Raw genomic sequence first — 14,393 nt, 5'->3', positions numbered from 1 at the left:
CTGTCAGAGCTGCTCGCAGAACAATAATTTTCACTGTACCTTGGTACACGTGGCAATAAACTAATCCAATCCAATCCAACCATCCAGGACAAAGCAGCCCCGCTTGATTGGCGTCCCTTCCACAAACATTCCCTCCCTCCCCCTCCGATGGACAGTGTCAGCCGTGTGCACCATCCACAAGATTCACTGCAGGAACTCACCGAGGTTCCTCAGGCAGCACCTTCCAAACCCATGGCCACCACCATCTAGAAGGACAAGAGCAGCAGATACCTGGGATCACCCCCCACCTGGAGGTTCCCCTCCAAGTCACTCCCCATCCTGACTGGGAAATATATCGGCCGTTCCTTCAGTGTCGCCGAGTCCAAATCCTGGAGCTCCCTCCCTAACAGCACGGTGGGTGTACCTACACCTCGGGGACTGCAGCGGCTTCAAGACGGCAGCTCAGCACCACCTTGTCAAGGGGCAATTAGGGATGGACAATAAAAGCTGCTCTAGTCAGCAACACTCATATCCCATAAATTAATACAAATAAATGCTTTTTTGAATAAAAAAAAAGAATGGAATCTGGTGAAAACAGTCGCACCCAACTGAATGGCAGTGGAAAGGTGCTGGAGGAGGATGGTCAATTTTGACAAATAGGTTGCAGAAGAATTAAAGATGAGGAGGGGTAGTTTACCTCTGGTCACAGTCACACAGGATATAATTTGTGACTCCCGCACGGCCCATTCCAATATTGTAATTGGTGTTAATTTCTCCTCAATCCTCTCCACTTTCCAACTCCAATTTCCCACCCTCAGGAAAATGCCTGCTTGTCTCAGTTTGAAACTCTCTGTGATCTTGGAATGTCACAGAGTTGTCTCTTTACTTTGTAAATTAGATTCTATTTCATTCAGACGTGAACAGCATTTCCAGGGACTCGAGTGATCTGTGAGTGCTGGACCTGGAATGTGTGGAGCTGGATCCACCCACAGAAACCTGATCTTGCAGTTTGATCAGGAAGTGCTGAGACTGAACATGGATTCCTCACAGCAGGACGAGACTTTCACAGAAGATTTAATTTGTCCCATTTGTCTTGATTTCTTCACTGACCCGGTTTCACTGGAGTGTGGACACAACTTCTGCCACTCCTGCATCACCCAGTGTTGGGAAAAGGAGAGAAATTCCTGCCCAGAATGCAAAGAGGAGTTTCCGGAAAGAAACCTCAGGGTAAATCAAGTCTTAGCAAGTCTGACCGAGCAAATTCAAAAATCAAAGCTGAATCAGAAAGAGAAGGAAAGTAAACTTCACTGTGAGGAACATCAGGAAGAACTGAAGCTGTTTTGTGAAACTGACAAGAAATTGATCTGTTTGATTTGTCGAAATTCGCGGAAACACAGAGAACACCGCTTCATCCCGATTAAAGAAGCTGTTGAAATCTATAAGGTAAAAGGGAACAGATTTGATCCCCTGATTATTTGATCACATTTTCAGGGTCTAACACTTTTATTTTCTGATTTTCTCTCCCAATCCCAGGATGGGGTGAAATCTTCCTTAGATTCTCTCACACAGAAGAAATCGACAGTTCTAGAAATGGAGCAGCAGCAGAGACAGAAGATTTCCCAAATTAGGGTAAAGTCTCCCTGTGCTGAGCTTCCAAATTTAATTCATTATTTTGTTGTTTTTATGACAGAAACATATTATTTTTAATGTTTCTTCTTATAGAAACAGTCGGTCAGTCTGCAGAGCCACATCACATCCGAGTTCACTAAAATGCACCAGATTCTCACTGAGAAAGAGCAGCGTTTCATCCGAGATCTCAGGGAAGAAGAGGAAAAAATTCTAAAAACAATGGAGGAAAATCTTTGTGAAATTCAGGAGAATTTAATTTCTATTCAGGAGAAACTCTCAAAGTTGCAGAAACAGATGGAGCAAAAAGACGGAGTGAGATTTCTGAAGGTGAGAGATTATATTTCAATTTGGTTCAGTTAAAATGTACAATTACCAAATGACGGATGAAGTTTTAATATAAATGCATCATTTTTCCAAGAATTTAAAACCAACTCAAACCAATTGATTGCTTTGTTTATTGTGGACAGATATGTGATTTTCACTGTACTAATCGGCTTCACACAATATCGAAGGAACCCCAAGAATAGCTGCAAATTCCCCAGTCGAGCGTTCAATGGATTGTTTCATCTGTATTTGATTATGCTCGTCTGATAACTGATTCTGCATACTTTTTTAAATTTTTTATATTTAGAGTACCCAAATCATTTTTTCCAATTAAGGGGAAATTTAGAGTGTTCAATCCACCTACCTTGCACATCTTTGGGTTGTGGGGGCAAAACCCACGCAAACACGGGGAGAATGTGCAACCTCCTCACGAACAGTGACCCAGAGCCGGGATCGAACCTGTTCACATATCATTAGTGGGCCTGACCCTGTATTCTCCGGGGCCTCCGCGATTCTCTGCCTCCACTGGGGGGTATTCCCTACGGTGAGGTCTACTTGTGCTTTTAAACATCGAGTAACAGGCGCCGTGGCTGATGAGGGAGAGAGAGAAGAGGTAGGACACGGAGAGGCGAGACTGTGGGCTGCCGGTCCTGACACTGGCCAGGCTGGCTGGGGGGGTGTTTGACGGGGGGACAGTGATGGATCTGTATTTTGTTAATATATTTATGTGTCAAAGAACAAAGAACAAAGAAAAGTACAGCACAGGAACAGGCACTTACATATCAATCATACAGAACCCGAGACTGATCTTCTTCAGTGAAGTCAAGAATATTTTTATTTATGTCAGGTTCAAAGTTTATTGATCAAGTCAAATTTTATACGAATACGGCATCTAGAAAAGTTGTTTGTCCAACGCAAATACAGACGATTGAGTCAACTTTGGAATACATTTCAGTTTGCAAAATGTACGATACAAAACTGGAACAAAAGTAAATAGCTGTTTGCGAAGCAAAGTAGAAATAGGTTTCGAGGGTGAGGTTAGGATGAATTCTGAGAGCCACAAAAGTATTTCTCCTGATCTCTTAAAGAAATCATAATCTTTTTAAACTCTGTCCCCTTTCTGACTGTGATTGGGTTAAAATAATTACTATTCATATAATTGTCCGAAAATGTCTGTCTGTCAAGTTTGAAGAGATAATATGCCATGGGAAAATTTCTCTATGTTTCTATAATATTGTGTAGTCGGATCACCTGCTTTCCCACCATATTCTCGAGAACTGGGAGGTTTTCCCAGGAATGCAGTGTGGATAGTCAGTCTGAATACTGAAATGAAATGAAAATCGCTTATTGTCACAAGTAGGCTTCAAATGAAGTTACTGTGAAAAGCCCCTAGTCGCCACATTCCAGCGCCTCTTCGCGGCGGCTGGTATGGGAATTGAACCGTGCTGCTGGCCTGCCTTGGTCTGCTTTCAAAGCCAGCAATTTAGCCCTGTGCTAAACAGCCCCTGATTGTCTTATCAGATCTTTTCCCATGCTCTCAGCATTTTCTGCTGTCCTGGCTTATTATATGATTTTAATAATATAATGTCACAAAATCATTTCTTCCCTTAACCCTTTATTACCTATAATAAAGTAGGTTTCTATCAGACAGGTATGGGTGACCCTGTACTCCCACCTGTGAAGGAAGCTGCCAGCTGCTGCTGTTTGCCATGACATTGCGCAGATGGCAGAGGCTGTAAGCAGGGTCTCACTTTCTCACCCAAGACCGATCTCCACCCTGGCAACTGCCCTTTCTTCGGGCCCACCAACTACATCCAGTACACTCTGCTCTGCTGTGGGAAAAGACAGGTGTGGGAATGCAGAGGGGCCGCCCTTCCGGTGTTCCCCCTCCTGTCTTTTCTGCTTCCAGCGGGAATGGGCTGCTTTATTCTGGGTCGGGTAGGTGGGGGAAGGTGTGGGAGGGGGGGCGGCGAGGGGGGGGGGCGGGGAGGGGGGAGCGACAGAAAACGCACAGTGTTAGACAGTCCGATGAATGCAGCCCAGTAGGTGGGCAGCTGGTGCCCTCAGTGGCCAGGGCACCTGGCCATGGTGGCCAGTATGGGTGCCGGCATGTGGTGGAGGGTTGGGGTTCGGCCGGCCTCTGGGTGGGGGAGGGGTAGGGTTATGGGTATGTGGGCCAGGGGTTGGTGCCAGGGGCACAGTCTGCCCACTTGCCTACTCACCCTGGCCTCCCTGAGGAGGTTGTGCAATTTCTTCCTGCAGTGCTGGTTGGTCCAGAGGGTGTTGCTCACGGCGCTTACAGCCTCTGCCACCTGTGCCCAGGCATGGACAACAGCAGCGGCTGGCAGCTTCCTTCCGGGGCCGGGGTACAGGGTCGCCTACCTCTCCTCCACAGTGTCCAGCAGAGTCTCGAGCTCGGCTTCCTTGAAACAGGGTGTCTCTCTCCTTGCTGCCATCTTGTTGGCTGGGATGGTGTGTGTGGGGAGTGAAGTGTGTCTGTGTAGCTGCAGCTTGTCAGCCTCCTGAGTGTCAATCTCAGACCTGGCCAATCCAGAACCGTTTCTCATTGGAATCGATTGTGTTCCACGTGGCGCTAGTTCTCGTCCCTTAACAGTCATTGAATCGGTCCAGGTGCGGCACCAGTTTTGCTATTGTAGAACTCCGCAAATCCTGCCCTGGAGTCAACACTCAGGAATGAGGAATTCCGCGGCAGGAGTTTGATAGTTTGTTTCATCTATGTTTGTTTCTGCTGGATTGGTAATCCAGCCTTGTACACTTCCTTGATTGTTTAACCCTGTGCAGGAGCAAGAATTAAAGTATCTGAGAAACTTTCAGAAAGAACTCTGAGCATGTGTGTTAAACTTAGCTTGAAATGATTTCTGCACTGCCCAAGTTTAATATTCTCCTGAACCTCACATTCTAACCCAGTTGCTTGTTGTGAGTGTATGAATGTTTCCGATAAGGTGGGCATGAGAGCCACTGGGAAACATTAGGTGAGTTAGGTGGGAGGTTAAGGCATTCAACATCCTGGAACTCCCTCCCTAACAGCACAGTGGGTGCACCTACACATCTGGGACTGCAGCGACTTCAAGACGGCAGCTCAGCACCACCTTGTCAAGGGGCAATTAGGGATGGACAATAAATGCTGACATAACCAGCAACGATGAATTTTTAAAAAGCTGCCAAGTGATATTGTTGAGTTTTGCTTTTGATGTCAGTACCGGGAGCTATTGGTCATTGTGGTGATGCACGCCAATCCAGGTGTCGGCACTTTCCTCTGTCATCAGATCGTGACCCCTAGGTGCGATAACCATGTCACACTTGCAAGCATCTCTGAAGTGGAACTTTGGGCATCCTGCTGGTTGTCTGGTTCCAGCTCGCTCACCATACAGAAAGTCCTTGGCTATATGTCTGTCTTCCATCCTGCAGATGTGTCCAAGCCAATGAAGCCACCTCTATGTGATGAGCTTGGGAACTCTGCCTTTGAGAGGTCTGCCGTATTCAGGATTTTGTCCTGTCAGGATAGATCAATGATGCGCACCAGACAGTGAAGGTGGAAATTGTTGAGTTTATTGTTGTGGGGATTGTAAGCAGTCAATGTTTCACAACCATACAGCAAGATGCTGAGAACAGGCCTATAAATTACCAGCTCAGTCCGAAGAGTGAGCTTCACGTTATTACATTAGTGTTTCATAAGTGGTCTAGAGCTGGTGGCTGCTTTCCCTATGTGTGTATCAAGTGAACAGACAGAAGGAGGTTTGCACACTGGGTCACATGGAAAACTCTGGAATCCATCAATACTGAAAGCAAAGACAAAATCACATTCAGTCCTGATCAGAGAACTCCTCTATGTTGACAATGCTCCAATCGTTGCCCACATAGAAACTCATGGACAGTCTCTCCTTTGCCTGTAATTTGTTCTTGCTGACTAAATATCAAGCAAATTATGGTCATGGGACAAAGTATTGTAACTCTGATGTAAAGACAGAAAGTGCTATAAAAACTTTGCAAACCTGCAGCATCTGTGGCTAAAAGAAACAGAATAATGTTTAATATCCAATATGACTTCTCTGGAACTAAATGTGACATGTGAAATGTTCAGAATACAAAGCGTTAACGTCATATCATAACTAACCACTAGATGGAGCTAGATGCAGAACTATATAAAGCACTGACTCACAGGCTTCTGGGAGAAGGCGGGAAACAGTGCAGAGGAGAGGGCTAGAGAGGGTAGAGTACATCTATAGATAGAGTGTAGAGACTAGTGTCAGTAGAGTGTAGATTGTAAATGACTAGATTATTGTTTACTAGAGGAGCAAGTGGTCGAGCTATAATAAGTAGTGTTATTAAAAGTTAGCTTCGTTAATGAACATAGCTTCTGCGGTCTTTGTGAACACAACAACATTCATCCTGATTACAGAATCACAAAGAACACCACACTGAAGAATTGTATTTCCTCCCTGATCATACTAAATAACACCCATCCAGAAGTAGTTAACAAATTCGATTACCTTGGTCCACGGTGACAAACAATCTGTCCCTTGATGCAAAACTCTACTGGGTCAGCTCCCAGAATTCCCATTTCTAGACAAAAAAACTCAGTCTGTTCAAACTTTCCAAATATTTGTAACTGATTGGTTCCGGTAACATCCTTGTAATCTATTTACATTTCACAGGTTATCCTCTATTCTTTATGTAAAATCATCTTTCTGTTTGTGTGTTAGCAACAATAGAAATGAGAAATGATCAGTAGCTTTTAAGAATCTGGTTGTAATCTGCCATTCGGAGATAGACAGACAGCCTCTGTAAACTCAGCCTTGTGTTTTATTCATTTCAGGAGAAAACTTGCCTGAGAAGGAGGTAGGATGTGTTCTTTACTGGAACTCTGCACAATTTGGTAAAGTAATTTGAAAAGTGATTGTGATCAATTTCTCATCAACTCTTTGACATTTACAGGATTAGTGACGATGATAATGTACTGTCATTAGCAGACGCCGTCCTATCTATTGAAAGATTCATCGGCCCTTTGCAGTACACAGTGTGGAGAGAAATGCTTGATACCTGTGACCCTGGTAACACACATACATGTTAATTTGTCTGATTTCTAACTCATATCTTTGTATAATGAGTGAATCAGCTATCAACCAGACTAAATTTCAGTACTGAATTGTAGCGTCGGATCCTAGTTAAATGGGGTGACAGGGTGGTACAGTGGTTAGCACTTCTGCCTCATGGCGCCGAGGACCCAGGTTCAATCCCGGCCCTGGGTCACTGTCCATGTGGAGTTTGCACATTCTCCCCGTGTCTGCGTGGGTCTCACCCCCACAACTCAAAGATGTCTAGGATAGGTGAATTGGCCACGCTAAATTGCCCCTTAATTGGAAGAAAAGAGAATTGGGTACTGTATCTTTAAAAAAAAAGGATCCTGGTTAAATACGACCCTGAGTGCAATTAAAGTGTTATTCATACACCAGATCGCACTTCTGAAAAATCTTCAATTAGTCACCTTAAAATGTCAGTTCCCCCAAATCTGTAACTGATGGATCCTTGGATGAAGCATGGCCTCCAGAAACCGGCATTACTTTCCAGAATTCAGCAAGATATAATCCATCTCCTTCACTTCCTCCATCCCAATCTATTGCCTTTCCTTCCCAGTGAAATCTTTCCTCTTCCACAGCATTATCCTGATGTACCTCCACATTGCGTATCCAACTCATGGTTATAAATAACTCCAGGCAGGAAATCTGGGAATGAGCCTTGTGTGTCCATGCTGAGGGAGGAGAGAAGTGGAGGAGGATATGGAGTCAGCTGGTGTTCACTATGGACATGGGGAGCAAGCCCTGGATTGTAACCCACTTCCTGAAAGTGTCACCAAGGTTTATTCAATTGGCCTGAGGAAATATTCCTTTCTCCCGAGACAAATGTCTTTTCTCCATTATCCAGGGAGAGTATCAGGGTTGAGGATTGACAGAGGGACATCACATTGAGTAGCCACTAAATAGTGGGAGCAAGGGATCCAATTTGCAAAACTGTCGAGTAGAGACAAGGCAAAAGAAAAAGTTATTAATATGGGTGTGAAAAATAGACCTTAACAGGAAGGGATAGTGGGTATAAATCTAACAGTAAATCAACAGATGAGATTAAAGGTTATAAAAAATGAAGAGATAAAACTAAAAGTTCTGTACCTGAATGCATGGAGCATTTGAAACCAAACAAATGAACAGAGAGCACACGTAGAACAAATAAGTCCAATTTGATATCCATTATGGAGACATGGCTGTGGAAGGAGATGGATTGGGACCTAAATATTGAAGGGAACAGGATATTCTGGAAGGACAGAGAGTGAGGAAAAGTTGAAGGAGTGGCTCAGTTAATTAGCAATGGTATTACCACAATGGAGAGGGATGACCGAAGTTCAGGAAACGAGGGTGTGGAAATGGTTTGAGTAGAAATGAAAAATAGTAAAGGCAAGAAGTCACTTGTGGGAGTGGTGTAGAGACTCCCAACCTGTACACCACATGGTAGGGCGGAGCAGAAATAAATAAATAAATGTACCTTGTCAGAAAGGTATGGCGATAACCATGGGAGATTTTAATTTACACATAGATGGGAAAGGTCAGATGGATAAAGCCTACAGGAGGAGTTCAATGAATGCTTTCAGGATCGCTTCTTCGAATAGCATGTTCTGGAGCTACCCAGAGAGCAGTCAATATTAGGCCTGGTATTGTGCAACGAGATGGGAGTAATTAATATCACAGTGAAGGTGCCTCAAGGTAGCAGCAACCTAATGTGATTTAATTTTACATTCAGTTTGAGGGAAAGAGGAGTGATTCTGAGATGATTGTTTTTAAAGTTAAGTAAAGAGAATTAGGAGAGCATGAAAGCTGAATAGACTGAAGTGAATTGACAAATTAGGCTAAGCGATCAGTGAATAGAGATGCAGTGGCAAACATTTACGGGGATATTTCAGAATACACATAATAAGTACATTCTAACAAGTAAGAAAAAATTCAAAGGACAAGTCCGACTTCTGTGGTTAACTAGAAATATTACAAATAGTATCAAACTTATAGAAAAAGCAGATTATTGTACAACGGCAGGTGGAAGGTCAGAGTATTGGACAGAATGTAAGGAGGGAAAAATTAGAGTACAAGAGAAAGCTAGCTAGAAATATAAAAGTAGCTAGAAATATAAAAATAGCTAGAAATATAAAAATAGCTAGAAATATAATAATAGCTAGAAACATAAAAGATAGAAAGAGTTTTAAAAAGAAGAGTTAACAAGTGAGTCTGGGGAATTGATAATGGAAAACAAAGAGATGGCAGATGAACTGAAGAGATATTTTGCAACAGTCTTCACAATAGAGAATACAAGGAAGATTCCAGGAGCAGCTTTAAACCAGGAAATAGAATGGAGGGAGGAACTCAGGAAAGTTACTCAGAGAAGTAGCACTGAGTAAATTGTTGGAGCTGAGTGCTGACAAGAGCCCGGGACTTCATCCCAGCATCTTTAAAGAAACGTCTGGGAAATAGTCTTGGTTTTAATTTCCCAAAACTCTCCAGTTTTGGGCTGATGGCAAATGTACCTCCATTATTCGAAAAGGGAGGGAAACAGAAAATGGGGAAATTACAGGCTAGCTAGCTCAACATCTGGCATTGGGAAAATATTGAAAGCTATTATTAAAGCGCTTATAGCAGGAAATCTTGATAAATTCAAGGTAATCAGCCAGAGACAACAAGGCTGTGTGAAAAGGAAATCATGGGCGGGATTCTTCGCGAACCGGCGGGGTGGGCCACTCCGGCGCCCAGGAGTGGCGTCAACCACTTTGGCGTCAGGCCGCCCCAGAGATGCGGAATCCTCCGCACCTTCAGGGGCTAGGCCGGCGCCAGAGTGTTTGGCACAGCGCCAGCTGGTGCGGATGGGCTTGGCAGCACGCCAATCAGCACCAAAGGGCCTCCGCCGGCCGGCGGTAGTTGGCGCCTGTGCGGGAGCGCCAGTGTGTGCTGGTGTCATCCCAGCGTATGCGCAGGGGGGGTTCTTCTCCGCGCCGGCCATGGCGGAGGTTGAGAGCGGCTGATGCAGAGGGAAAGAGTGCCCCCATGGCACAGGCTCGCCCGCGGATCAGTGGGCCCTGATCGCGGGCCAGGCCATCGTGGGGGCACCCCCCAGGGTCAGACCCCCGCGCCCGCCGGAGGACCCTGCAGGCCGCCCGTGGAGCCAGGTCCCGCGTGTAAGGCCCTGTTGTGATTTACGCCGGCGGGACCCGCCGAAAACGGGCGGCCAATCAGCCCATCGCGAGCCGGAGAATCACTGGAGGGGCCGCTGCCAGCGGCCGCCAACCGGCGCGGCGCGATTCCCACCCCCGCCAAAACCCCGGTGCCGGTGAATTCAGCAGCCGGCGGGGGCGGGATTCACGCCCCCCCCCCCCACACACACACACACACACACACACACCCCCACCCCTCCCCCCCCCCCCCCCCCCCACGGGCGATTCTCCGACCCGGCGGGGGAGTCGGAGAATCCCACCCCATGTTTAGCCTATTTACTGGAATTTTTGAGGAAGTAACCTGTGGATGCCCTGTGGATTGCAGAAGATATTTGATAATGTGTCCAAAGGTTAATAATCTTTTTATTAGTATCACAAGTAGGTTTACATTAACACTGCAATGAGGTCACTGTGAAAATCCCCTGGTTGCCACACTCCGGCACCCGTTCGGGTATATTGAGGTAAAATTCAGAATGTCTAATTCACCTAACAGCACGTCTTTCAGGACTTGTGGGAGGAAACCGGAGCACCCGGAGGAAACCCACGCAGACACGGTGAGAACGTGCAGACTCCGCACAGACAGTGACCCAAGTCAGAAATCAAACCTGGGACCCTGGAGCTGTGAAGCAACAGTGCTAACCACTGTGCTACCATGCCGCCCCATTGCAGGAAATAAAAGTTCATGTTATAGGGGGTAAGAGTGGCATGGATAGATGATTGGCTGTCTGACAGGAAGCAGAGAACATGAATGGGTCTTTTTCACGTTGGCAAGATGTAACGACTGGCATGTTGCAGGAATCTGTGCTGGGAACTCAACTGTTAACAATTTCTACAGTTGACTCGGGTGAGGGGATTGAAGGGATGGTCGCCAAATTTGCTGGTGGGACAAAGATAGATAGGAAAGTAAGTTATGAAGAGGACATAAAGAGGCCACAAAAAAAATCCAGATAGTTTACATGAGTGGGCAAAGATCTGGCAAATGGAGCACAATGGGGGAAAATGTGAAATTGTCCATTTTGGTAGGAAGAATAAATGAACTGAATGATGAGAGATTGTAGAGCTCTGAGGGGCTGATCAAATGATCACTGTTTTAAAATAAAGGCCACCCATTAAAATCGGAGATATGACAAAATATATTCACTCAAAGGGTGTTGAATGTTGGAAACTTTCTGTCTGAAAAGGTGGAAGCTGAATTTTGGATGTTTCTAAGGCAAAGGCGAATAGATTCTTGGTAAGTTGGGGGTAGGGTGAGGGGGGGGGGGGGGGGTGAGGGGGGTGATAGATTATTGGGGGTAGGTGGGATGCAGACTATCAGATCTTGTTAAATGGTGGAGCAAGACTCGAGAGACCAAATGGTCTACTGCTGTTTCTTGTTGGTGTCTGTGTGCATTACGTGTCAACAGCCCCAGGATATTGTTTCCCTTTGCCATATCAGCCTCTTGACACTGGTTGCAGGCGTATACCTAAAGGTCAATGGCTTTGTAGGAGGCTGAGAGTCACAGGATTGCTTGCATTGGGCCAGGAGTGAAGCAGAAAGTCAGGGGCTGTAAACGATAAAAATAAACAGAATGTGGACGCAGTCCCTGCTCCGCTCTCACCAGGTTGGACAGTCTGAGGGAACCCAGGAGCCTAAACCCCCGGGTGTGAGAAGATTTCAATAATACTGGAATTCCTGGCAATTCCCATGAGTGGGCTGTTTAAAAAGAAAAGGATTTGAATAAAACAAAGAAAGAACCTAAATGGCTGACTAAATGTTGTTTTAACTTTCCCCCAGCTCCAGCCTCTCTGACTCTGGATCTGAACACAGCGAATGCCCGGCTCATCCTGTCTGAGGACCGGACCAGTGTGAGACTCGGAGACAGGCTGCAGTTGCTCCCGGACTTCCCGGAAAGATTTGATTCCCGGCCCTTTGTCTTGGGATCGCAGGGATTCACATCAGGGAGACATTACTGGGAGGTACAGGTGGGGAACAAGAGTTGGTGGGGTGTTGGAATAACGTGTGAGTCTGCTGAGAGAAAAGGGGAAATCGAACTGAGGCCTGAGACTGGATACTGGACTGTCTGGCTGAGTCCCAGCAATGTTTATGTTGCCTTCACCACGTCTGATACCATCTTCACTCCGAGTGTGAATCCCCGGAGAATCGGGGTGTTCCTGGACTATGAGGGCGGACGGGTGTCATTTTACAATGCGGACAACATGTCCCATCTCTACACTTTCACCCACACCTTCACTGAGGGAGTATTTCCGTTCTTCTATCCGGGATCAAATGATGAACCGCTGACAATCTGTGGGATTAAAGGCCACTAATTGATCCATCCCATAATTTCACTGTCTCCCTGCCTCCTGCTAACAGTGAACTGCTGGGTGTTGGTCTCAGTTACAGCTGATGCAGATGGTGTTAATGTCACCTGAGGTCAGACTGAGTACAGCCCAGTGACAATGTCTCGCTGCTGATAATTCTGATATTGGTTAATCGATGGAGTGGAATAAACCCATGGCAATACAGACTCCTGGAAAAATTAAATAACATCAATAACATTGAGAACCATTGGGGCTGAAAGGGAGGAGAATTAAACTTGGGCACTGTTCCCTCAGCACTGCACTGAAGCGCCAGCCTGGATTGTGAGCTCAAGTCTGTGTGAATGGCTCCAGGAATGATGATACAGAGATACATAGATACATAGAAGATAGTAGCAGGAGGAGGCCTTTTGGCCCTTCGAGCCTGCTCCGCCATTCATCACGATCATGGCTGATCATCCAACTCAATAGCCTAATCCTGCTTTCTCCCCATAACCTATGATCCCATTCTCCCCCAAGTGCTATATCCAGCCGCCTCTTGAATATATTCAATGTTTTAGCATCAACTACTTCCTGTGGTAATGAATTCCACAGGATCACCACGCTTTGGGTGAAGAAATGTCTTCTCATCTCTGCCCGAAATGGTTTACCCTGAATCCTCAGACTGTGACCCCTGGTTCTGGACGCATCCATCATTGGGAACATCTTCCCTACATTTACCCTGTCTAGTCCTCTTAGAATTTTATAAGACTCTACGAGGGCAGCAGGGTAGCATTGTGGTTAGCACAATTGCTTCACAGTTCCAGGGTCGCAGGTTCGATTCCGGCTTGGGTCACTGTCTGTGTGGAGTCTGCACATCCTCCCCGTGTGTGCGTGGGTTTCCTCCGGGTGCTCCGGTTTCCTCCCACAGCCCAAAGATGTGCAGGTTAGGTGGATTGGCCATGATAAATTGCTCTTAGTGTCCAAAATTGTCCTTAGTGAGGTTACTGGGTTATGGGGACAGGGTGGAGGTGTTGACCTTGGGTAGGGTGCTCTTTCCAAGAGCCAGTGCAGACTCGATGGGCCAAATGGCCCCCTTCTGCACTGTAAATTCTGTGAGATCCCACCTCATTCTTCTGAACTCCAGCGAGAACAATCCTAACCTAGCCAATCTCTCCTCATATGACATTCCCGCCATTCCTGGAATCAGTCTGGTAAACCTTCGCTGCATTCCATCGAGACCAAAACTGCACACGATCAGTTATGTAGACAGATTGTAACAGTTAGATCTGTTTTCCTCAGAGAAAAGAAAGATGAGAGGAGATTTGATAGAGGTATTCCAAATCCTGAGGGGTCTGGACCGAGCAGACAGGGGGAAACTGTTCCCACTCTTAAAAGGATCAAGAACCAGAGGAGATAGATTGAAAATAATTGGCTAAAGGAGCCAAAGTGACAATTAGAAAATACATTTTCATGCGGCATGAGATTCAGGTCTAGAATGCACTGCTTGAGAGTTTGGCATAGGCAGGTTCAATCAATAAGGAATTAGTCTGTTATCTGAAAGGGAAGATGTACAGGATTATGGTAAGAAAGCAGGAGAATGGTACAAAGTAAACTGCTCATTCGGAGAGACACTGTGGGCTGAATGGCCTTCTTCTGCACTGCAACAATTCTGTGATTTTGTCGTTCTGATTGGAAGAGAGGTAAGAGAGCTGAGTGAAGATTGTCAATGAGTTGAGGCATACTCTATCACTGGCATTGAAATAGTTGTGGATAATGCTGAAGAGAGTAAGCATAATGCTAACTAAAGAGAGAACTCAGTACAGCACAGAGCTCCACCACAATATGTTAACTCAACCTATGTACAATTACTATGTACAATTGATGTTTCCCTACTTGGCAGATGCTCTGTACAATT

The 14,393-nt window shown here is 45.7% G+C and overlaps 1 protein-coding gene across 1 annotated transcript; it reads left to right on the top strand.

Annotated features, from left to right (window-relative positions):
- Nucleotides 1-945: 945 nt before the first annotated feature.
- Nucleotides 946-12,861, top strand: LOC119976434 (zinc-binding protein A33-like). Its single transcript, XM_038816968.1, has 6 exons — nt 946-1,422; nt 1,513-1,608; nt 1,702-1,935; nt 6,770-6,792; nt 6,889-7,004; nt 11,973-12,861. The coding sequence occupies exons 1-6, from the start codon at nt 946-948 to the stop codon at nt 12,503-12,505; spliced, it is 1,479 nt and encodes a 492-aa protein (XP_038672896.1). The 3' UTR covers nt 12,506-12,861.
- Nucleotides 12,862-14,393: the final 1,532 nt, after the last annotated feature.

The sequence above is a fragment of the Scyliorhinus canicula genome, chromosome 13, assembly GCF_902713615.1.
Source record: "Scyliorhinus canicula chromosome 13, sScyCan1.1, whole genome shotgun sequence".
Lineage (NCBI taxonomy): Eukaryota > Metazoa > Chordata > Chondrichthyes > Carcharhiniformes > Scyliorhinidae > Scyliorhinus > Scyliorhinus canicula.
The sequence above is the reverse complement of the archived record's forward strand: the minus strand, read 5'-3'. Positions and strand labels throughout refer to the sequence as shown.